We start from the raw sequence: 24,198 nt of genomic DNA on the forward strand, positions 1-24,198 counted from the left end.
TGGACTGCTTTTGGTTTTCCCCAAAATGTCAAATCTCCAGGATTTATGAACATCTTTAAGATTTCAATTTCATGAATGCTTTACAAAAGTCTTTTAAATCTCTAATTGTTTTGAGTGCACAAATGCACAATATCATGACATTGGAGCATGACAGAATGTGGAAACAGGATTGTGAGAAATGGCTTGATGGTTTTGCTAGCCCTATCCGGACGGGATTAGTTTTTCAGGGGGACGTCTGTGAAAAATATTTCACCCTTGTACTCAGTGATAAAACTCTTGCATCCGGACAGCAATTGAAAAAACAGGAGGACCCGTGAGTTTTTGGCTTTCTCGGTCACATGACATCGCCTTGTCACGTGATAGCATGTTTAATAATGTCACACTGCCAACTCTGATGATTCCTTTTTAACTTTTAACTTTACTGCTGTTCAGTTCAGCATTTAAGATCTCCGTTTAAGTTAAGCTATTTTGTTAAACCAATACAGAAAACACATTATAAAAAATCGCTAATGAATGTAAATAGCTAAATAAATCCGTTAAATAAAATAAAATAAATCCATTTAAAAATCCAGTAAATCCATTTTCGCTCGCCGCTGTCTTTACGTGGATCTCCGTGAAAACGCGCGCCCAACGTGTAACTACGGTGCGTGGCAGTGGACATATAGCTGTTTTATTAAACGCGAGGTGATGTCTGCATGTATAAACTCAGACATGTGGATCCGGACGGGACTAAAATTACCAGACGACCACTGAGTACAGCGAAAAACAGTAGGTAATTCCGCCTGTAATTTTCTCTGAGGACGTCTGAGAAAAACACGGACATGCTCGTTCCGGACGGGATTAAAATCACAGAGGACCCCCCGTAAAAGAGAAAATTACCCCAGGACCCCCTGAGAAACTAATCCCGTCCGGATAGGGCTTAAAGATTGTTGCTTAATGTTTCTCAACTTTATTGATCATTCATTGGTACGTCCTGTACGGTCGTGTCTCCATCACCCGACCCTGAGAGGAGCACCTCACCTGGTGCACTTCACTCCAGAGCCTGTGTGTCCTCCACTGGCAGAACCTGAGCCCAACGTGAGTCCTTCATCTGGTGTGTCCCTCAGACAGAGGTGTCCTCACCACCTCGGTCAACAAAGACTCATTTCAGCATCCTGCCTCTGCCTTTCACAATGTCACACCTACAATCACCTTTACATTCTACTAATAAGAAAACCCTGCTCTTTCAAAATCATTTACCATATTAAAATAGTGTAGGTAGAACTAGCTGTATTTGTCTCCCATCTGGTGAGTTTTATCTTAAAGTCTGTGTTGCTCTGCTGGTCTGATAAATATGGTGTATAAAGACATTTAGCATTTACAGAAAATTTTATTTGGCTGAGTACAGAAACAACACATATTTTATGTATTACGACCAACAGAGGGCAGACATGAGCCATTATTTGGAATCAGAACTCCACTCTTGTACATCATAACCAACACATTTAACGCCAAACACAACAAGAGCAGCAGGTTAATGATTCTAGTGCTCTCCCCATGATTATACAGCCTACAAAACTCACTTTGGTGCAAAATACTGCTGTGACTTCAGTGTAAGCATTTAGTCAAATATTGAATTAAAATAAGTTAAACTACTATTTCTGTGCAGTGCAGCAGACCACAGAATAAAGTGAGTATTGTGTGTTAACACTGTCATACGTGGCTCCTCCCTCACCTCCTTAATGTGTCCCTGTTTTCTCTGTTTTGTGTTTTGGGCTTGGATAACATTACAACTGTTTTGTCTACATATGCTTGTGCTAATCTGCAAGTCATTTTCAGAAAATGACAGAAGGAAATCCAACATGCAGCTCAACATGTATTCTTCCAAAATAACACTGCCAGAAAGAATATAAATTATTAATTCTAATACAAGTTCATCTAAAAATGCTCTTTTCACAGATCCAAAAAAAGAAGCGAATACATTGATAATCAGCCCAGTTTTTTACTCTGTCAGAGCCACTGCCTGTAGAGACACAGTGTTCATTTGGTCCATTGGGTTCCCCAGTTCTCCAGTATCTGAAAGAAACAATCAGACTGTTTTGTAGTGTAAGAGACATTAATTTTCAACAGGGCTCAGATCAGTGATATCTTACTCAGTCATCAGTGCTGTGCCATCCACCCACTTCCAGTCCTGGTTTGTGTTAGTCAGACCAATCCAAACTTGCTTATCTCTCCTCATCATGGAAACAAAGTTCTGTAGAAGTGTAACATACATTTATATGAAACTATACCACTTACATCACACCATCACAAAACAATCTGCCTCACCTGTTCCTCTCTGCTGTTTATGATCACCAAGTCTGCTCCTCGCTCTCTGCAGTCCTGTCTGCTCTCACTCCAGTTCTTCTTCTCCTCAGTAGAGATGTAGTAAAAACTGGAGTTGAAGCACATCCATCCCTGCTCAGTGGCCTTGTCTATTCAGATTAACACACAAAATAAACCAGAGCTGATGCATCTACAGTAACACAGTCTGGTGCTACTGTAGTTCTCTACAGCCCCGAGTCACTCTTACCCAGTGTTGGATATCTATCATTAACATTATGATCCTAAGTAGTTACATTTATGATATATGAGTCAAATATTTACAGACATTATGGTACTTGATATGGCAGTGCTATAAATGCAACATGCAGTTACATTATCCACACCATTACTGCCCTTTCTGCAATTATGTGCATATAAATTCCAGCATACATTTCTTAATGGATGTAAGAGGTTAATTAATCTCTTACCTATTTCAGAAAGCCTCAACTGGATTCTGTCTCTGTCCCTTTGTACACTTTCTCTCTCTATAGTCAGGTTATAGTTTCTGGTCTGTAGCTGGTCTCTCTCTACAGTCAGGTTACTGTATCTGGTCTGTAGCTGGTCTCTCTCTGCAGTGAACTTGACCCACAGCACTATGATGACAACCAGCAGGAGAACACACAGCAGCCCCAGACACACTGCAGTCATCTGCAATCTTCTTCTGGGTTTTCTTCTTTCTGTAGTGTCACCTCCTAGTTGGTAATGCACAAAGAGAATCATGTGCCTTAATTTTATCTCCACATTCACAGCCAATCCCAGCATCATCGGGCAAAGGTAGGGAACACCATGGACAGGTCGCCAGCCGCCACATGGAGAACATGCAAACTCCACACAGAGTGGACCAGACCAAAACTCAAACCCAGACCACCTTGCGGTGAGGTTGGCTGACACCAGCGACACCCAGAACTGACGTCAGACTATACGCAGTTTTCTATATTACTACGTTTCATTGTTTGCACCTGTGTCCACCTATTTATTTATAATCATTGTGTATCATAGATTCACCAGGACCTAGTCCTTCCTAACCAGAAAGTATCACCTTTGGAATTTGCAAACAGACCTATATCCAAGAATGCCAGAATTGACCATGATTCTTATAACCCTGTATTCTGGCATAGGTACTGGATATGTACTGGATCCTAGTAATGTAATTGTCACGGAGACACGTGTGAGTGATTTTTATTTATTTGATTTAAGCTGCCTCACCGAGTGTGCTCCTCTGCTTTTGCTGTTCTCTTTCTTTTATGATTCTTGTCAATTAGCAGCCAAGAGTTTCTGCTGGAAGCTGAGCCAAGTCGTTTGTGTCTTTTTTTTTATTTTATTTTATTACTTGTCATTGTCCATCTTCATGCTTGAATAAAATTGTCATTTTTAAATCTCTCTTTGTCCCGTGGTACCCATGGACCTGTGATAATTCTCTGGGTGTAATTCCCAGGGTGGCGTAGTTGGTCATAACTTTAATATTTGATTTTTAATAAATTATTAGATTCCTCCATTCCTCTCCCGTGCGCCACGTCACAGTAGGTTCCTGGGGAGTCCAGCTGCTGCAGGATGAAGTGGAGGGCCAGGTTTACGGCATCATCTACAGACCTGTTGGCCCTGTAGGCAAACTGCAGGGGGTCCAGAAGAGGGTTGGTGATGGACTTGAGGTGGGATAGAACCAGACGTTCAAAGGACTTCATGACTACGGACGTCAGGGCCACAGGCCTGTAGTCATTAAGTCCTGTGGCGCGTGGTTTCTTGGGGACAGGGACGATGATGGAGGACTTGAAACAGGCTGGGACATGGCATGACTCCAGGGAAGAGTTGAAGATTCCAGTGAAGACTGGAGCCAGCTCATCAGCACAGTGTCTCAAGGTGGCAGAGGACACGGAGTCAGGGACCGAGGCCTTGTGTGGATTAAGCCTCCTAAACAGCCTGTTCACATCCCCCTCCTGGACTGAGAGGGCGGCAGGGGCAGGTGGGCAATCCAGAGTGATTGATTGTATTGTGTGGGGGGAGGAGGATGGAGGGTGTGAATCCATGACTTCAAAACGTGAATAGATGTCGTTAGCCAGCTTGAAATCTTCTGAACATTGAGGTGCTCTAGTCCATTCCTTCTCGCAACACCCTTGGATCAATACTAAAACTCCGTAAGCTAGTAAGAAAGTTAGTTGAAGTGGAAGTAATAATTAGGAGTTGGAAAGAAGCCAAAACATCTCTACAAGAAATGTGCCTGGATTTCCATGAAAATGCCAATCTCAGGGAATCGAAGGACTAATTAAGTAAAGCCTAACATCTGTTTAGCCGTGAGTTTGTTTAAACTCACGTAATTTGCTATAACGCGTATTGCAAAGTTTTCTTGCCTCCTGCATTCGTTTTTAGAGTTGGGATTAGGTCTGTCTTTGGAAGAAATTTATGCAAATTCTGCAGTAGCACATAAAGACTGGTCAGCGAGCAGACTTGTCCAAGTCCACGAAGGCCTGGATTACTCAACCAAGTGTACAGCGGTCCGGATTGGACCTGCTCATACATTGTCGCTCAACTTCACCAAACAGCTGGTCACTGAATGCTTGGTACAACCTCGGAAAGTACACGTGGGTTCATTTTGGACTTCAAAATACCGCGTATTCCTACCGGCACCAGTGCACAGCCATCTGAGCCTGAAAGTCTCTAGCCCTGAGTAACACTGCCTTCATTCATATTCTCACTCATATACTCACTATAGGACTAACATCTCTAACCAAGGTAGTGTGATACATACATTTTAGCCAGTTCTTACATTTCAGACCTAGTTTTCATCTTATTTTAGCACAGATATAAGACACGCCAGTATCTTCCAGATAATAGCTTCATCCAAAAGGGATTTTCCTCCATTTTCATTTACTTTAATCATAGTAGCCTTTGGGTTGGTTAACATTGGTTTAAATGGTCTGTGGAGTTTTTTGTTTGATAGTTAGTTTCACTTGAGTTGGTTTGCCCTTCCTCTGATTCATTTAATTGCTTGATTAACTCTCTGAACCTAAACCAACTTTTCATCTATTCCAGTTATCAAATACACATTTCCCTAGAATTTCAGGGTGGTGCCCCTTATAATTATTCATAATCAATCAATATATCGCTATATATTATATGTGTTGATATTAGTGTAGCCAGCCCCGTCGACAGGGGGGGACAACCGGGTCTGTTGTCCCGGGCCCCAGGGTCAGGGGGGCCCATCAAAGAGCCCAGCAATTTATTTTTTATTTAAAGTCTATAATTTTTAAATAATCTTGAAATCTTTCATTAATATAAAATTCTGTACTCAAAATAAACTCAATGGCTAAAATATATATGTTTTTTAACCTATCTGCATATTTTCCATTAAGTGCATACACCCCCGCATCCCACTGGAAAATGGTTTGATCCAGCACCGATCGTAGCCCGGCTGGTACCCGCCCAACAGCGGGAAATACAGTGGTGGATAGTTAAAGTAAACAGAAATCTGGAGCGCAGAAAAGAAAGGAAAACATTTACCTGACGAATTTTAATGTTGCATTGTGTTCCAGGTTTGAAAAGTGCTGGAATTTAGGCTAAAATACTTGAAAATGCTTGAAAGTAACTACTTCGTTTCACAACAAATAGCTGTCTGACTGAACAGTTCTCGTGAAGACGTTAAGATTGGGCGTTTTGAAAATAAACAACCATTAAATAATGTGATAAAAAGCGAATTATTTCGAGTATATGTATAACTATTTAACTTAATTAAGTTTAACGTGCTGGAAAATATTGAAATTGACCTTTAAAGTGAAGTACAATTGCTTTAATTCCACATTAATTCCACAAGGTGTATGAACCCTGCAAACATGACTTTGTTCATTGCGCTGAAGCGCGTCGCGCGCGAAGTTACAAAAGTCAAGAGGTGCACGACCTTGCATGGACAGCGCGTGAGGCCCTCGCACACGGTCGGTGCCACTGCGATTACGTCATTTTCGCGCGAACCCTCGCACCGCTCGCGACGCGTCAAGTATATAACCAGTCAGCTGTCAGAAACAGCTTTGATGTGTGGCTATATTATATAATATATGACCTAACAGAAGGATTGTCAAATGACGAAATTCAAATGACGTGCGCCGGGGGGGGGGGGGGGGGGGGGGGGGCACATTAAACTTTCTTGTCCCGGGCCCTAGCAAGACTGTCAACGGGCCTGAGTGTAGCTCTCGTCTCGGCATCCTGCTTATTTCTTCGCACGATACACAGTGAACAACTGTGTTTCTGTCTGTGTGTGAAGACACCAGATAGAGCTGCATCTCTTTACTTATGTGGTGTTTCCTGAGTTTAACTGAAGTACTGATGTCAGTTAAGGAATTGACCAACAGAGGTGTCAATTAAAGGTTCAGAAAGTAACAGTCCTCACCAGGATTTTGCTCAGGCTTCCTGGATTGCGTTGATTCCACTAATTTTACCTGTATTGCGCTAATTAGAACATCTAGCAAGCTTGAGCAAAATCCTGGTGAGGAATTTTACTTTCTGAACCTGGAATTGACACCTCTGGCCAAGTAACAGTCTATAAATGAAATCTAAATGAACTTCTTGTGTCAGGGTGTTAAGTCCAACTGGGCCTTTTTTAAGCCCACAAAATTTTGAACTTCTGCTGGAAAACAAAAGCTACAGCTAAAAAACTCTGATTAACAGACACACCTGCTGACTAGAGTTTGTAGCTTAATTTAATTAGATGGATACCAGTGTGTTTACTGCAGGAGGTCTGGGTAGTGCACAAAACTGCAACTAATAAGAATAAAAAACAGCTTGATTCAGAAGACCAAATCTCACACATATTTTCAGTGTATTTAACATGTTCTCAACATGTATATGTCTTTAATTACTTTAAATTATTTTTTACAAATGCTGTTGACACACACTGTGAGCTTGTGACTTGTCTGTCATTAATAGAGTGTCAATGATGGCAGAAGAATATGTGGTTGAGGTGTGAAGTCAACACCCAGCCCACTTGCCCTTGCAAACTCATTGTCTCACTTTAGCTTGTGCAGACTAGACACTTGTTTCATTAACAAAACAAAGATAGTAAATGAATACAGGACCGTGATCCTCTTTTGTCCTCTCCCTTCCTCTATTTTAAATTCCCTCTCTGTGTTCAGAAAAGTTTTATTGGGCTGAGAACAGAGACAACACATTTTATTTATGACCAGCAGAGGGCAGACATGAGCCCTCATTTGGAACCAGAACTCTTATACATTATGAGAGCAGCAGGTCAATGATTCTAATGCTCTCCCAATGATTATACAGCCTATAGCAGCAGCTTCAGTACACTTGTGTACTAATCACTGGCCACACCCATTACTGTCCACATGTCTGTACTTTAAAGTGATTTAAAGAGAAACCGTGTATTTTTATACAGCTGCTGCACACCTGTGTACTAATCACTGGGCATACACCTCTCTGTGCACACCTGTGGACTAGTATCACTCCCTGTAATGTTTGGGGTGTCAGTGAGTGATGAGGCAGACGCGTGTGCTGAGTAGAGGGAGGTTTATTAATCCATATCCATAATCAAGAGTCGGGGTCATGATCCAGGGTCAACAAGCCAACACAGATATCCATATCAGAACAAACAAGAGGGAAATGAAGCAAACAGCAATGATTACAGATTAGAAATATAGGATTCAAGGGTTCAAGGAGACTTTATTGTTATTCACATCACATGTGGTACATGAGGTGGAACGAAATTAAGAACCCAGGGTCCCAGTTTTTACCCTGGGTATATTTTAAAATATAAACTAACAAACAGGGATTAAACAAGAAGTGCTAGGAAAGGAGGTGCTAGGAAAAGCTGGTCGGAGCTAAAAGGAACCAAACAACAGGAGGGGTGGAGCTATGCGTGACACTGTTTACAAACCCTTTTCACAAACACCTTAGTGCAGGGGTCGGCAACCTTTGAGACATGGAGTGCCATCTTTAACATGTCTAGTCAATGAGTGTGCCACGAGATTAAATTGTTGAGTTTAAATTTTTTTTTTGCTGATGCTGGTCCAGCGTCTCGTGTGCCACTGATATTATGCCATCGCGTGTCAATGGTGGCACGCGTGCCATAGGTTGCCAACCCCTGCCTTAGTGCAAAGTCTATTGTCTAGCTGAGTTCCTGATGTTGTATCTCCAGCTGTAGTTATCACTCCTGTGGACCTTGTTTTCACCTGTTTGGTTGATCCTGCATTAACATATTGTCTGCTGCTCCTGATCGATCTGGTTACTCTGCCTGTCTGATGATGATTTTCAGATCCAGGTTGTTTCTTTCTGTTAAAACTATTTTGCCTGACTAATATCTTGTATTTTATATATTGTGCTTGCTGCACATTACAACTGTGGTGGTGCACATTACAACTTGATATTTTGTCTGCACATACTTGCACTAATGGTTTAAGTCCTCTCACAGAAATTTCACTTCAGAGGGTTGACTAAAATACAAAAGGACAGATGGGAATCCATATGCATTTTTACATTTATTCTTCCAAAATAATAACACTGCCAGAATGAACACCAAACATTAATTCTAATTCAGGTTCATCTAAAAATACTCTTTTCACAGATCCAACCAAACTGGTCACTACAGTGAAAATCAGACTAGTTTTTACACTGTCCGAGCCATGGCCTGTAATGACACAAAGTTCATTTAGTCTGTTGGGTTCCCCAGTTTTCCAGTAGCTGAATCTACAAAACACAATTTGCTCAAATTTGGTTCAGTTTTTTTTTTTTTCAAAACGTTGTTGCTGTGTAATGCAATATCTTTCTGTGAGCATAAAACTTTCCAACTGAATTTTTCTTTTCTGACTGAAGAAGACCTTGTTGATGTCACGTCTGGCTCCACCCACCGTCTGCCATTCACATCTTGATCGGTCTCTCTCCTGTCTGTCAAGTCTTTTGTGTTGAGCCTGGTATTTTGTAACCACGCCCCTTGTAATTGTTCCCATGTGTTCCTTGTTTAGTTTCTTGTTAGTATCTTATATTTTAGCACTGTGTTTCCCATGTTTGAGTGCTGGTCTTTGTTTAATGCACAGCTGCTCAGGTCAGTATTTCCCATGTCAATGTATATTGTAGTTAACATCCCTAGCCATGTCATTTGAGTAAATCGTGTCTCTCTCTGGACAACTTGGATTTTCTCAGCATTTGTGTCTGCCTCCTATTTGCTCCATCACGCCATTGGCGTTACAGTTGAAATGACTCCTCACTTTGTATGGTTGTACAGCCAAAAGGTTTTCTGTTTTTTGACTATAAGACTGTTCCAAGTCTTATAGTCAATGTAATCTAATGGATATAAGAGCTCTTTAGCTATTATTATCTACCTACATTCATATGTGGTTGAATAGAGAATTTATAACATTACCTGTGGGTTGAGATTGTAGTTTCCTGTCTGAGTCTGCATCCTCCAATTTTGCATGTGTGTAATGGTCTCCAACAGCATCTCTACTCTCATAAATAACCACCACCATGTCCTCTTGATCTCCTCTCAGCTCCTCCATGTAGCTCACATCATAAACACTCTTAGACATCTCTGACCTGTGAAGGATTCACTAAAACACTGAACTACTGTTTCTGTCTGTGTGTGAAGACACTAAAGCACTGCTGCACCTCTTTACTCATGTGATGTTTCCTGACTGAGTTTAACTGAAGTGATTCTGCCAGGAAGTGACCAAGCAGCAGTCTTTATAAATATAAATAAATTTCTCGTTTAACTCCGCAAAGTTTTGAACTTCAGCTGGAACAAAAATGCTACAGCTAAAGAGCTCTAATAACAATAAAAAGAAACAGCTTGATTCAAAAGACCAAATCTCACACTTTTTTCAGTTTATCTAATATATTATTAGTATGTTTAACATGTCTGATTAAAGTCAATCTCTTTGACAAATACTGTTGACACCCACTATGGACATAAAGTAGTGACAGATATAGAACAGCTTGTGATGTGTCTTGTCATGAACATGGTTTCTAAGAGGGCAAAAGTGCAACCTGTGGTTGAGGTGTGAAGTCCACAGTCCACTTACCATCACAGCAGGCATGTCACACTTGAGCTTGAGCAAACTAGAGACTTGTTTCATTAACGAAACATAGATGGTAAACCAATACAGGGCAAATAATCTTCTGTTGTCCTCTGCTTTCCTCTATTTTAAAGTGCCTCTCTGTTTAGTGTGTTTCAAGTCTTATCCCCAATATATATGTAGTGGCTAGGACCATATAAACATTAGGTTGTGTCTATATCGGGTAGACTTTAGGACTCAGCGGACACTAGTGATGGTGACAACAGTCGTTTGAAAAAGTAGGGCTTAAGGACCCAGCAAGTAGGCTAGTAAGAGTATGGAGCAGCTAATGGCTGCAAACTCACATTTTTCTGGATTAGTATGAACGGTCTGACTGAAGTTTGAATGTGGAGTTACTTTTAGTAGTAAGTGAACTTCAGCATAATGTTGGCTGCCTGTTGGTTGGTAATACATGAGTAGTTTCTCTCTGTCGCAGGCTTTAAACATTGAGTGAATAACTCAGTTTCATTAACCTAACATGATTACATCTAAATCAGCCTTCTTTAACTCACCTGGTGCACTTCACTCCAGAGCCTGTGTGCCCTCCACTGGCAGAACCTGAGCCCAACGTGAGCCCTTCATCTAGTGTGTCCCTCAGACAGAGATGTCCTCACCACCTCGGTCAACAAAGACTCATTTCAGCACCCTGCCTCTGCCTTTCACAATGTCACACCTACAATCACCTTTACATTCTACTAATAAGAAAACCCTGCTCTTTCAAAATCATTTACCATATTAAAATTGTGTAGGTAGAACTAGCTGTATTTGTCTCCCATTTGGTGAGAGAGTTTTATCTCAAAGTTTGTGGGACTTTATGGAAGTGCATATGTTTGTTAGAACAGCAGTAGTTGATCCATGTACATTACTGTTGCTCAGCTGGTCTGGTAAATATGGAGTATAAAGACATTTAGTGTCTTCAGTGTAAACATTTATTCAAATATTGAATTAAAATAAGTGAAACTACTTATTCTGTGCAGTGCAGCAGACCACAGAATAAAGTGAGTGTGATATGAATATATTATTGTGTGTTAACACCATCATACTTGGCTCCTCCCCCACCTGTCATTCTTATGTGTGTTTCTCCTTAGTTCCTTAGTTTCACGGTAGGCGTGGCACCTCAGGGGAGACGCCCACTTCTGCTCACTCCACCTCCTGTAGTCCATGTGTTAACCCTGGTATGTGTTAGTTCCTTACTTTGTATGGTTTGTTCTTTACTTTTGTTTGTTGTTCTTAGTGTTCAGTACAAATACAATCCTATTGAGTTTACACCATTCTTCCCCCATATTCTCATTATTTGGTTTAGTGCTGCGTTCGTGTCAGTGTCTGTTTTAGCACCAGCATGCCTCGTAAGTCTCATGTTCTCCGTGTTCACACCATAAAACTAACATACCTCACTGCACACCTGTGAACTAACATCTCTGACTGTTTAAAAACCCTCGTCACAAACACCTTAGCGCAAAGTCTATAGTCTAGCTGAGTTCCTGATTGTTTCTCCAGCTGTTATCAGTCATGTGGGTCTTATTTTCACCTGTTTGGTTGATCTCACATTAACATACTGTCTGCTGTTCCTGGTCAACCTGGTTACTCTGCCTGTCTGATGATGACTCTGGGATTCCTGGTTGATCTGTCCCTGTTTTCTGTTTTGTGTTTTGGGCTTGGATCACAATACAACTGTTTTGCCTACATATGCTTCTGCTAATCTGCAAGTCATTTTCAGAAAACGACAGAAGGAAATCCAACATGCAGCTCAACATGTATTCTTCCAAAATAACACTGCCAGCATAAATAACAATTATTACAAGTTTATCTAAAAATGCTCTTTTCACAGATCCAAAAAAAGGAGCGAATACATTGATAATCAGCCCAGTTTTGTACACTGTCAGAGCCGTGGTCTGTAATGACACAGTGTTCATGTGGTCCATTGGGTTCCCGAGTTTTCCAGTAGCTGAAAGAAACAATCAGACTGTTTTGTAGTGTAAGAGACATTAATTTTCAACAGGGCTCAGATCAGTGATTATCTTACTTAGTCTCCAGTGCTGTGCCATCCACCCACTTCCAGCCCTGGTTCGTCCCTTTGTCTGTGTCAGTCAGACCAATCCAAGCTTTCCTATCTCCCCTCATCATGGAAACAAGGTACTGTAGAAGTGTAACAACTGGTTGTACATTTATGTGAAACTACCACAGATACACCCTGCTTACACAACATCAGACGGCACAACATTCAAAAACATGTATTTGTTAAACAACCCTCCAATTTTATCTCACCTGTTCCTGTCTGCTGTTTATGATCACCAGGTCACCTCCTCTCTCTCTGCAGAACTGTCTGCTCTCACTCCAGGTCTTCTCTTCAGTAGAGATGTAGTACATACTGGAGTTGAAGCACATCCATCCCTGCTCAGTGGCCTTGTCTATTCAGATTAACACAAAATAAACCAGAGCTGATACATCACCAGCAACACAGTCAGGTACTACTGTCATTCTCTGCAGCCCTGAGTCACACTTACCCAGTGCTGGATATCTATCATTAAAATTATAATTCTAAGTTATGATTCAAGTTTGTGGTACATGATTCAAGCTCTTGCAGACATTATTGTCCTTGATATGGCAGTCCTGCTATAAATGCAATGATGTGCATATGAATTCCCAGTGATGTCAGTAACACGTAACTTAGTAACTAAGTAATCTTATGACTTTTTTCAGTAAAGAGTAATATAACGAGTTACTATTTCCAGTCTAGTAATCAGATTAAAGTTACTTATCCAAGTCACTGTGCGTTACTATTTTTATTTTAGTGCTCGACTCCGCACACTGCGCGCGAACCTGTGAGAGTGCCAGTGCGTTCACGTCATTCTGTGCAGTGTTCTCCGTAACGATATGTGGTAATGTAAAGAAATACCCCTCAAAAACAGGGGAAGGAACATTTAACTGACCAATTTTAATGTTGCATTGTATTCCAGGTTTGAAAAGTGCTAGAATTTTGGCTAACGTATCCTACTTAAAAATGTTTGAAATTGTAATAGTATTTCGTTTCACAACAAATAGGTGTCTGACTGAATAGTTCGCTTGTATTACGTTTACAAATATATTTACAAATAATACCGCGCAGTGACACAAACGTAATGTCAGGAGATACATTATTTAAATGTAAGGAGATTGTTACTGTTAAAATGCACTTCCAATAAAGTGAGTATTGGAAAAACTCATTTTGCTGCTGAATGTGACTACTAATTAGGGTTCACACACACATAGTGTGGGAACCCTATTGTAATTGTTAGCGTTTTTCTTATTATTATTCTTCTTCCCATTTTGCTGTCTATAAATGATACTGCAGCCTAAACCGTAAGGCCTAGACACACCAAACTTGCCAAACTTGTTCTCTAGGTCAAAAGGACCACACACACTTATAGGGACCCACATCGGCCTGATGGTGGCGCTATAGCACACTATGTGACTTTTTGGCCCATATCTCCCATACCATAAGTCATAGAAACAAAATTCCACTTCCTATGCATTCCTTGGCTCAATTCAATAGGACATTTCATATACAACTATGAAGCTCCGCCTACTTAGATTTTTTGCTAATTTGCATAATATGCAAAACCTACTTTTGCCTACTACTCCTTGGTTTTTCGTCTGATCACCACAGTCTTGGTATCAAACTACTCAGAAGAATCTCATTATCAAAACCCATCGCCAACATTGTGACATTTCCATACAGCCTGGCTGTCACATGTCAATCAATAGCTCTGAGGCGTGGCCAAATTTACTTCAGCAGCTATATCTCAGCAATGCTTTGACCAATCTTCATGAAAATATATCAGTTGTTAGGACACATGACTCAGAGGTCACAGGTCAAAGCAGGCCACGATTGTCCAATAGGGGGCGCTATAACATGGGAAAAACTGTTTCTCAGAAACCATTAGTCACATCAAACCAAAACTTTACAGGCATCATCATGGGGTCAAGTGGTATCAAGACACACAATGATGACCTCATCACTCAAAAAACATGGCCGCCATAAGCCAATTAATTTTAATTTTAATTAATTGGCCATTTGACCTACTTACCATAGGTACATACACATGAAACTGACATGGTATGTTCATGTACACACCCTCTAAGACATACCCATGTTGGAAGGGAATTGCACCACTAGGTGGCGCTATACTAAAAAAATCCTGAATTTCTCCTAGATATTTTCACTTATCAAGAAATGCTTGCACTCATATGATTGTATGCAGAATTCCTAGCAACTTTCTAATTACATGTGCTTTGCAAAAATGTACCACTTTTTCACTATTATCAAATATATATAACTTGCCATTTTCATACTAGTCCTAGCATTTTAACTCCATCACCTTAAATCACACCTTGTAATACTCAGCAGACTCTGAAATGCTAAGATTAGCGAAAAAATCCTAAGGTTTTGACAAATTAATATTTTTCATATGCATCACAATGCTACCATCATAACACATCAAATTCACAGTTCAATAACTACGCCATAGTATGTCTGATTGTTATGAAAATTGACATCCACATTCACATGACCAGTGTGGTCCTATGTGCCAATTTTGAGCCAAATCCGTCCACAAACAGCTCTACAGTGAATATTTTCATTTTCCATACTCAGCAGTGCAGGGAGAAGTAGAGACACACGCAGGTGCCTTTCTCACACACGCTGCCCCCCCCTCCTCCACTCCCCTCACACTCCCCCATGCTTCCAACACTTTACAACCCATGGGCTCTACCTCCCCCCCCTCTCTTTCACATGCACTTACAAAAACACAGGCCTCTGTAGCTTTCACACTGCCCTTGCCATACCTACCCATTTCTCTATGAGTAACCCAGATACAAACACACAAACTGACGTTTAGCTTCTGTTTTTGAAAACACACTCTCTCTCTCTCTCTCTCTCTCTCTCACACACACACACACACACACACCTACTTATAGGTTTAACATACACACTGCCCTAGCCATGTATACCCATTACTCTTTGACTAAAACACACACACACACACACACACACACACACACACACAGATATTTAACTTTTTTCTCCATACACATTCACACACAGGACTACAATTATGCTTCATATACACAGTTCTCTAGCCATTTCCAACACACTAACTGATGTTTAGCTTATTTTTGTCATCCAAAGACACACTAAGATAATCTCAGCAAGTGATTTAGATCTATTATCTGAATTGTTTTGCCATTACAATGTTTTGTGACCTTTTGGGCCTTGGTGACTCATAAGCCAGTTAAATGGACACTGATACTTCAGAGCACGCTACATGTATTCAAATCCAAGGTTAATTATTTACTCTAAACAATGCTCATATCCTATATGGCCCATGGGCCCCTGCATATCTTCTTGAGATTCAAGACAATTGACAATGGGTGACTTTATTTGCTTAATCTGATTAATGTCAGAACATACACTACCACAAACAAACACACACACACACACACACACACACACACACACACACACACACACACATCTACCTAAATGTATGTATAGTTTGTATGCATATTTATAGTATATGTATAGTATATGTCAGTCGTGCCAGCAATGTCAGTCGTATCAGTCATATCAGGCATGCCATGCCAGTCATGTCAGTTATATCAGTCATGTCAGTCATGCCAGTCATGTCAGTCGTGTTCTGCCAGTCATGTAAGTGGTGTCATGCCAATCATTTCAGTCCAGTCATATCAGTCATGTCAGTTCACATTCATACTTTGAATACACGGACAGTCATGTTATGCGTGCTAGGTGTGCAAGGAGTGAATTAACAAAGCATAGTCTCTGGCTCCCTCAATCTCTCTCCGTTGGTAATATACAGGCCCAATCATGTATAGACACAAGCAGGCCTTCCTATATTGTTCACATAGATGCAACCCTAGCCAGATGAGCTATTTCTGTGTCTCCTTTTCTGACACACGCAGATGTCAGTCATGTCAGTCCAGTCATGTCAGACATAAGTCATGTCAGTCATATCAGTCATGTCATGCCAGTCATGTCACTCATATCAGTCATGTCATTACAGTCATGCTAGTCATGTCACTCATTCCAGTCATGCCAGTTGTCAGTCATATCAGTCATGTTATGTTTGTTCATCATGCCAGTGAAGTCATTCCATCATGCCAGTTATATTGTAACTTGTAATTTAACATAGTTACTTTTAAAATCAAGTAATATGTAACGCAAATAAGTTAATTTTTAAAGGAGTAATCAGTAATCATATTACTTTTTCAAGGTAACCAAGCCATCACTGTGAATTCCAGCATACATTTCTTAATGGATGTAAAAGGTTAATGAATCTCTTACCTATTTCAGAAAGCCTCAACTGGAGTCTGTCTCTGTCCCTTTGTACACTTTCTCTCTCTGTAATCAGCTTGTTGTATCTGCTTTGTAACTGGTCTCTCTCTATAGTCAGGTTATTGTAACTGGTCTGTAACTGGTCTCTCTCTATAGTAAAGTTGTTGTAACTGGTCTGTAACTGGTCTCTCTCTGAAGTGAACTTGACCCACATCACTATGATGACAGTCAGCAGGAGAACACACAGCAGCACCAGACACACTGCAGTCAGTCTGGAACATCTGCTCCCTGCTGTGTCTCCTCCTGTTGGGTAATACACACAGAGAAACACATATGAGCTTTAGGTTCATATTAGCTGAATATGCCCATCAAGATATTTTTTAGAATTATCTGACCTTGTAATAACCATTAAAAAATATATATTCCTTTTCAAATAAACATACACAAATGTGCGGTGTGTGTGTGTTGAGTTTGTGTGTTTTTGTGAGTGTAGGTGACTCTACCTCTCTACTGGTTTGCACTAACAAATGATTGTGCTAATATGTCAAAGTCTCAGTCACTTTGTGTTGCCAAATTATCCAAATATATACTTTCAAATGTAAACATGTAAATATGTAAAAATGTAAAAAATATGCAAACACGTAACTATGCACTTGGCCTTTTTCTCAGAGGGACTTGTTAGGATCTTTGGGATCAATAAAGTTTATTCTATTCTATTCTAAAACTCCAGGGAGGACCCACCAACAAACCAGCCTAAGACGTCCCCCCTGGGAGGACAAGGGGAGACACTGACTGCATCATCTCTGTCTCTGATTCAGAGCAGCCAGAGGACTCCCCAGTGTCATAACCAAACTCCTCACAGCTCTCCCACTACTCAGTGTAGGAAGAAGGTGTTGGGGAATCCCCCTAGGCAGGAGTCCCAGGACTCTTCATCTCACGACCTACAGCCACACTCACATCTCACTCCTGCTTATGAATACAAATGTCTTCGTTGATGAGACAGGAGACATGTGGGACAGATAACACTGACATATATACACACATGTGCACAAACAGACACACACGAGTGCAGATGCAGACACAGACGAGACCGAGGGAGGAGACAGGGGCAGAAATCATGACACAGAAATATTGAGGCTGTAGCTATAATGTACACTTGGACAGCAACATTGTATTCTCTGTCTCAGGCTGTTTAAAAAGTAGTAAAAAACAATCCCTCTCTCTAAATAACGCACTGTATATAACACTATTGTTGTTTATTCAAACTGTCTTCAATTTAACTCCAGTTACACCATTTTCGGGGACAGTAACACGCAAAGTGGATTCCCAGGCAACGTGCTGGAACCACAGAACCCATCAGAGGGTCCTGGCCCACAGAAGCAGCCACAGGCTCCCTGGTTGTCCTGGTCTCTCTGGTCCCTCAGTTATTAAAATACTTACAACTACTTCCTAGTTCTGAATTACCAATGCAAACTTACTTGAGATGGAAAAAGAACCCATAGCATCATCCGGCCCTGTTGAAAATTTAAAATAAAGTTTATGCACCTGTATGTTGAGTTGATATATTCCTGTTTGTGAAGTCCTCCATCTCTGTGTTGGGGTCATGACCTCTAACAGTGTCTGCACTTTCATAGATGTCAACCACCATCTCCACCCGCTCTCCTTTCTCCAACTCCAGAATACCATTAACATCATGAGACACACTCCAAGACATGTCTAATCTATCACAGATTCAAACACTAAACTCTAGTGTCTCTGTGTGTGAAGACACTACAGTACAGCTGCTCCTCTTTACTCATGTGATGTTTAATTAATGTGCTGCTAGTTAAGGAAGTGACCAAGCAGCAGTGGCATCTTCTATAAATAAGATTATTGTGGTCAAAGTGTGAAAACAACAGAGCTCTGATCCTCTTATGAACCATATACCATTATCACAAGTTTATAACCAAATCTTGGGCAGATTCAACTATGGATGAACCATTATTCAATCCCCAGTCTGTTTATGTGGCTTCATGCTCTTTCTGGCCATCCTGAAAGGATTTTGTTCAGTCACAAAAATCCCTTCATATATTGTCATCTGAATCTGCTCTGATGTCTGAAGTACTTTCTGAATTTTCATTAATATCCTCCCTAATCTCCATTCTGCTATGATACTGTTATTAATTTCAGGTTTGATTAAGATGTGAGCACAGAACAAGCTTCAGCTCTAAAATAATTCTGTAGCTGTTTCAACTTTATGTCACCGAACAGCCGGAAGTCACAGTGGAACTTTTTCTGTGGTGTCTGTCACTTTAAAAACAACTGTTGCCTAATCTCTTTACAGTATTTAGTGTACTTTAAATAAGATAAAATATGGCTGTTAATTTTAATTTGAATTTACAGTAATTTTCTCTCTGTCTTTCTCTCATTCTTTAAGTGTGTCAACGGGCGTGGGGGGTACACCAGTCGCCCTCAGGTCCCTTGTGTCCAAATACCTCACTTTTGGTTGTAGCGTTTTCTAATTGGAGTGCTGAGTTCGTGTCGGAGAGAGATCAGGAAGGGCTCGAAGGATACATTTTAAATCCCAAAGGGTATGTTTATTCACACAGCACACGTGGAAAAAGAAAAGAAAAACTTGTAAAAAGAGAAAACAAATGAAAGTTAAATTTTTGGGGTTACCAACAGAGGTTTAACTGCACCACTGCATGTTAAAGCAACCTCTCTGTTACCGACTCATTTCCGCCAGTAAAGAAATGGGATTTTAATGTCCCAATGACGACTCACCCTGCTAGTCTCCTACCTACTCTAGAGACTAAACCGACCTCCATTCCTCACTGCACTCTGTCCCTATAAACCCATAACCTCGCCCTTTGTCTAATTGGACCAAACCAATTACTGACTGGGGTGCGTTCACAGGGATATGCAATAAAATAACTTTAACATAAACACATACATATGACATATAGTTACACATACACAACATAGGTACCTTCAAACAATATTTACATGTATATCCATTTTGTATCTTTTACCTTTGTGTTTTCTTTTCCAGGATGCTTCAGCTGCCCCCCCCCCCCCATGCTATATGACCATGGGCTCTTCTGGCCTGCATAAAGGAAGCCCTGAGAGGCGCCCGCACTCCCTTGCATTTCCCAACACAGGTAAGTATACATTTCCCAAGTGCACATACATTTCTCCTTCAACACAATTCACAAAGCATACAACACCGTTAATTAATCAAATCACAGAGTCTTTGCCGTCATGGGGATGAGACAGGTTCTCTGACCTCATCACAAAGTGGTTTGCCATTTACTGGGGTTGTATTTATATAAGCTGGTCTGTCTACAGAAGATGACTGGTATGTTTGAGCTGAAGTTGAAATGCAATGTGTACCTGTCTAACATACAGAGATTGTGTTACTGATGCCCACAATAGACTGTGAGATTGTGACAGTCTCTGAGTGGGATGTTTCATGTAGTCATCTTAAATTTTTTTATTTCATTTATTTAGATAAATAGAGCATGGAGCAGATACCAGGAGACAGGCCAGTACACCAGGAGACATGGAGGAGGCTATAGGAGGTCAACAACCCAGCAGCAGGACCACTACCTCCTCCTTTATGTAAGGAGGAACAGGAGGAGCTGTGCCAGAACCCTGCAAAATGACCTCCAGCAGGTCCAGAAACAGACTCCATGAGGGTGTTATGAGGGCTTGACGTCCACAAGTGGGTCTTGTGCTTACAGTCCAACACCGTGCAGGGCGATTGGCATTTACCAGGGAACACCAAGATTGGCAGATTTGCCATTGGTGCCCTGGATGAGAGCAGGTTCACAATGAACACATGTGACAGACGTGACAGAATCTTTAGACACCATGAAGAATGTTCTGCTGCATACAACATCCTCCAGCATGACCTGGTTTGGCAGTGTGGCAGTAATGGTGTGAGGAGGCATTTCTTTGGAGGGTCGCACAGACCTTCATGTGCTAGCCAGAGGTACTGGGATGAGATTTGTTGTGATTGTAGTGGAGAAGAATGACAGAGCAAACACATATGCAGAAACACAGGAAACTTTTACTAACTCGTCTCAAGGCATGGTGAAGGAAGACTCCCACGCACACAATGGGCACACGTAATCACATCACTTCCTACGCAACATTTAGTCTGCTCCAATTCAACATCAAACACACTTATGCACTAGACACATCATCTTCCCTTTCTTAGAAGAATTCTATGCATTACATAGAAACATATAATTATTATGCATTCAATGCAATTACCTATACTGTAATAATCGCAATAAGCACAACAGAAGAAACTTCAACACCTTAAATGAACATTAATTGCAACATGTTGAATAACAGCATTTGGTAGAGAACACAATAGTAACATGTGCTACATTAAGTCAAGTTATGTAGTCTTTTAGCCAGCTTGGCTTCCGAATGTCTCGTTTTGGTCTGGATATGTCTCCAGAGTCAGGTGGCATTGTTTCAACCTCTGTGGTACTGTCCATAGCATTCATTTTTGGGAAAGCAGTGAGGTGAGATGCATTCCAGATTTTTCCATTGCTCAGCATATATGTACCTTCTCCAACCTGCTCATGTATGGTTAGAGGGTCACTAAACCTTCTATCAGAGGTGGGGACTCGAGTCACATGACTTGGACTCAAGTCAGACTCGAGTCATTAATATTAAGACTTTTGACTTGACTTGAAAAAATATTCAGAGACTTAGACTTGACTTGGACTTTTACACCAATAACTTGGGACTTGAATTGGACTTGAACCTGTTTACTTGCAAAGAATTGATTTTTTTTTTACCCCAAATCTAAATTTTAAAACGCATATTAATATTTATAAAGTGCGTCCCATTAATTTCATTTCTGTCCTTCTGACGCAGACCGATGTTACACCAGATTGTGTGACCGTCGAGTTTTGTGACCACAGGGGGCGCTATTTCACAGTTTCTGTTCAGAGGCACAAATGCTTTACGAATGCTACGTAAACTACGCTGATGCACTTTCTTTACTCGTTTTGTTGGTGTCCACGAGCCAAAATATGACAGATGTTTATATTTACATTTATCGTCTCTTAATTACATAAATGTACTTAAACAAGATTTACCATCCCCTCACCATTACAGCCAACAAAGAAATCATGAATGGGATGTACAGGTGAGCCTTTTTAACTGGGGTCACCAATTCTGACGGCAGCCATCAGAATATGTGACCCCACTGAATCTCCAGGTAACAATAGTAGCCTACACCGTGACCCCACAATAACAGAAAACAATGAAAAAATAACCCTAACCTTTTATTAGTCTATATTTAAACATTTTATCCAAATGTTTAGAATAACCATTCGTAATGACAGCATCTTGATTACGATGAAGCTTGTTATTTTCGTGTAAAATGATGTAACGAAACATTCTTGTTTAAGTACATTTATGTAATTAAGAGAAGATAAAATGTAAATGATCTGTCATCTTTTGGCTGGCGGACACCAACAAAACGAGTAAAGAAACGCATCAGCGTAGCATTCATAAAGCGCTGGTGCCTGTAAAAAAAAAGACTCGAAAGGACTTGAAATTCCAAGTTTCAGACTTGGGACTTGACTTGACTGTTGCCTGTCTTGACTCGAGACTTGACTTGAGTTGACTGTCTTTGCTTGAGACTTGACTCGGGACTTGAGGATAAAGACTTGGACTTACTTGAGACTTGCAAAACACTGACTTGGTCCCACCTCTGCCTTCTATGTCCTTTATGTACATGTAGTGGGTTTCTCACACGCACTTTGTCACTCTTTGAAATGAAGGAGAACGATCGCCCCCGTTTAGCATACGTGTATGCCTTCATTTTATCCTGTTTGTGTTGAACATGAGGACGTATGTCCACCCTTGTTCGCATTGAAGAATCAGGCGGCAGCAGAGACAACCTTCTATGCATTTTTCGTCCACAGAGCAATTAAAAAGGCGAAGTACCAGTAGTGGTATGTGGAGTAGCTCGCTAGACATGCAAGAAGTCAGTAACTGCTGGTTTCCATGGTTGGTGTTGCTGAATTGCAAGCTAAATCGTCTGTTTAAGCACTCTGTTGAACCTTTCTATGGCACCATTGGCAGCAGGATAGTAGAGAGAAGAGTGGTTATGACAGATCTGTCTTTCCTCTAAGAAGGCAGCAAAGGCTGATGAAGTAAACTGAACTCCATCCGTTACAATGCTTAGTGGATTCCCATGCTGACTAAACACAGAAGACAGGAATGTAATCACCGTCCCTGTAGTAACGTTATGAGCAAATGCAACTTCAGGCCATTTAGTGAAATAATCAACCAGTGTGATCACAAATCTGCATTCTGAAGCAGCTTTATCAAAAGGCCCTACGATATCCACGGCAACCTTTTGCCAGGGTCCATCCGGTAGTGGCTTCGCAGTTTTGTCATTTGTCTGGCAACAATGGCAAGAACTTATTGCACTGAGAACTTGTGCATCCAATTTCGGCCACCAGTAAAAGTCACACTGTCACGGTGACAGCTCCGGACCCTTCCCTGTGGGCGTGTCATTATGTCGTCTGCGTGCAGTTATGTCCATGTTTGTAGTTCCGTGGGTGTGGGTCGTTTGTGAGCGTGTTCATAGTATCAACTGTGCCTTGTCTCGTGATCACTGGGGAAGGTGTTCAGCACCTATTTAATGTGCGTTCGCGCAATGTCTCGTGCTCGTCTTTGTCTAAAGCTTGTGTCGTGTGAGTGTGCTTGTGAGAGTGCTTGCGCAATCCGCGCCGCACTCTGTTAATTGTGCCACATAATAAAGAGTTATATGTTGACGTTACCCGCTCGTCATGCCTGCCTCCTCCCTCCGTAACAAAGACGAGCCGGCAGGATGCCGGGATACGCTTTTCGGGCGAAGAAGGGAAAGAAGGGCAAACGTCGCCATTCATCCCACCCTGCACATGCCCGAGAGGAGTCGTTGGAGAGGGACATCTTCTTCGAAGCGGCGTGGAGAGAGGGATACCGCGCTTTAGTGACGGATGGGTCCTTTCCCCTGACCTGGAGGAGGACACTAGGCCATTCATAGTGGGAACATGTGCGTGGGGTTTAAACCCCCCCCCGAGTATGAGTTTGGGAGCGAGGAGTCTGGAGAGGAGGAGCGTCCTCCTCCCTCTGAAGACTCAGAGGAGGAGACGGAGAGAGAAGCCAGCTCCTCTCTGTTGGAACACTCCACTCCTCCCATAACTACGGAAGTCAGCCCTCTGCCCTCTGCTCTGCCCCAACCGAGCACCACAGCGAAGGCGAGGACGTCTGCCACCCTCCGTCCGTTTACTTGGCCCTGACCGAGTATTACGGAGAAGAGGTGTTGTGTCTTTACTCCAACATAGTAAATAAATGATTCAACTCAGAGGTAGAAGGAACACGACTTTACTTAGCTTAACGGTAGTCTCAATTTTTACACATCACTGCACTGGCAGATAACCTATAGGTAAACTAGGTAGCTGATCCGCTGAATCCGCT

At 41.3% G+C, this 24,198-nt stretch overlaps 2 protein-coding genes and 1 long non-coding RNA gene across 3 annotated transcripts; 1 reads left to right on the plus strand and 2 right to left on the minus strand.

Annotated features, from left to right (window-relative positions):
* Window positions 1-24: 24 nt before the first annotated feature.
* On the minus strand, window positions 25-9,948 carry LOC143524214 (uncharacterized). The gene is made up of 5 exons (XM_077018262.1): window positions 9,701-9,948; window positions 2,772-3,035; window positions 2,308-2,453; window positions 2,133-2,233; window positions 25-2,055 (listed from the first exon to the last, which is right to left on the minus strand). The coding sequence occupies exons 1-5, from the start codon at window positions 9,864-9,866 to the stop codon at window positions 1,914-1,916; spliced, it is 819 nt and encodes a 272-aa protein (XP_076874377.1). The 5' UTR covers window positions 9,867-9,948; the 3' UTR covers window positions 25-1,913.
* On the plus strand, window positions 9,358-12,837 carry LOC143524572 (uncharacterized). Its single transcript, XR_013133489.1, has 5 exons — window positions 9,358-9,382; window positions 11,480-11,566; window positions 11,695-11,737; window positions 12,419-12,524; window positions 12,687-12,837. It is a non-coding gene; the product is annotated as an uncharacterized LOC143524572 (long non-coding RNA).
* On the minus strand, window positions 11,561-18,500 carry LOC143524107 (uncharacterized). The gene is made up of 5 exons (XM_077018254.1): window positions 18,268-18,500; window positions 16,732-17,025; window positions 12,657-12,799; window positions 12,415-12,527; window positions 11,561-12,336 (listed from the first exon to the last, which is right to left on the minus strand). Exons 1-5 carry the CDS (start codon window positions 18,434-18,436, stop codon window positions 12,195-12,197), a joined length of 861 nt encoding a protein of 286 aa, XP_076874369.1. The 5' UTR covers window positions 18,437-18,500; the 3' UTR covers window positions 11,561-12,194.
* Between the last annotated feature and the right edge of the window lie 5,698 nt (window positions 18,501-24,198).

The sequence above is a fragment of the Brachyhypopomus gauderio genome, chromosome 1 (assembly GCF_052324685.1).
Source record: "Brachyhypopomus gauderio isolate BG-103 chromosome 1, BGAUD_0.2, whole genome shotgun sequence".
Classification (NCBI taxonomy): domain Eukaryota; kingdom Metazoa; phylum Chordata; class Actinopteri; order Gymnotiformes; family Hypopomidae; genus Brachyhypopomus; species Brachyhypopomus gauderio.

Coding starts and splice junctions, on each gene's coding strand:
- LOC143524107 (XM_077018254.1), bottom strand. CDS start 18,436: ATGTCTTGGAGTGTGTCTCATGATGTTAATGGTATTCTGGAGTTGGAG. Junction 17,026..18,267: donor TATATCAACTCAACATACAG/GTGCATAAACTT, acceptor ATTACCCAACAG/GAGGAGACACAGCAGGGAGC. Junction 12,800..16,731: donor GTTGAGGCTTTCTGAAATAG/GTAAGAGATTCA, acceptor TAATCTGAATAG/ACAAGGCCACTGAGCAGGGA.
- LOC143524214 (XM_077018262.1), bottom strand. CDS start 9,866: ATGTCTAAGAGTGTTTATGATGTGAGCTACATGGAGGAGCTGAGAGGA. Junction 2,234..2,307: donor TAAACAGCAGAGAGGAACAG/GTGAGGCAGATT, acceptor ACACTTCTACAG/AACTTTGTTTCCATGATGAG. Junction 2,056..2,132: donor GGCACAGCACTGATGACTGA/GTAAGATATCAC, acceptor TGTTTCTTTCAG/ATACTGGAGAACTGGGGAAC.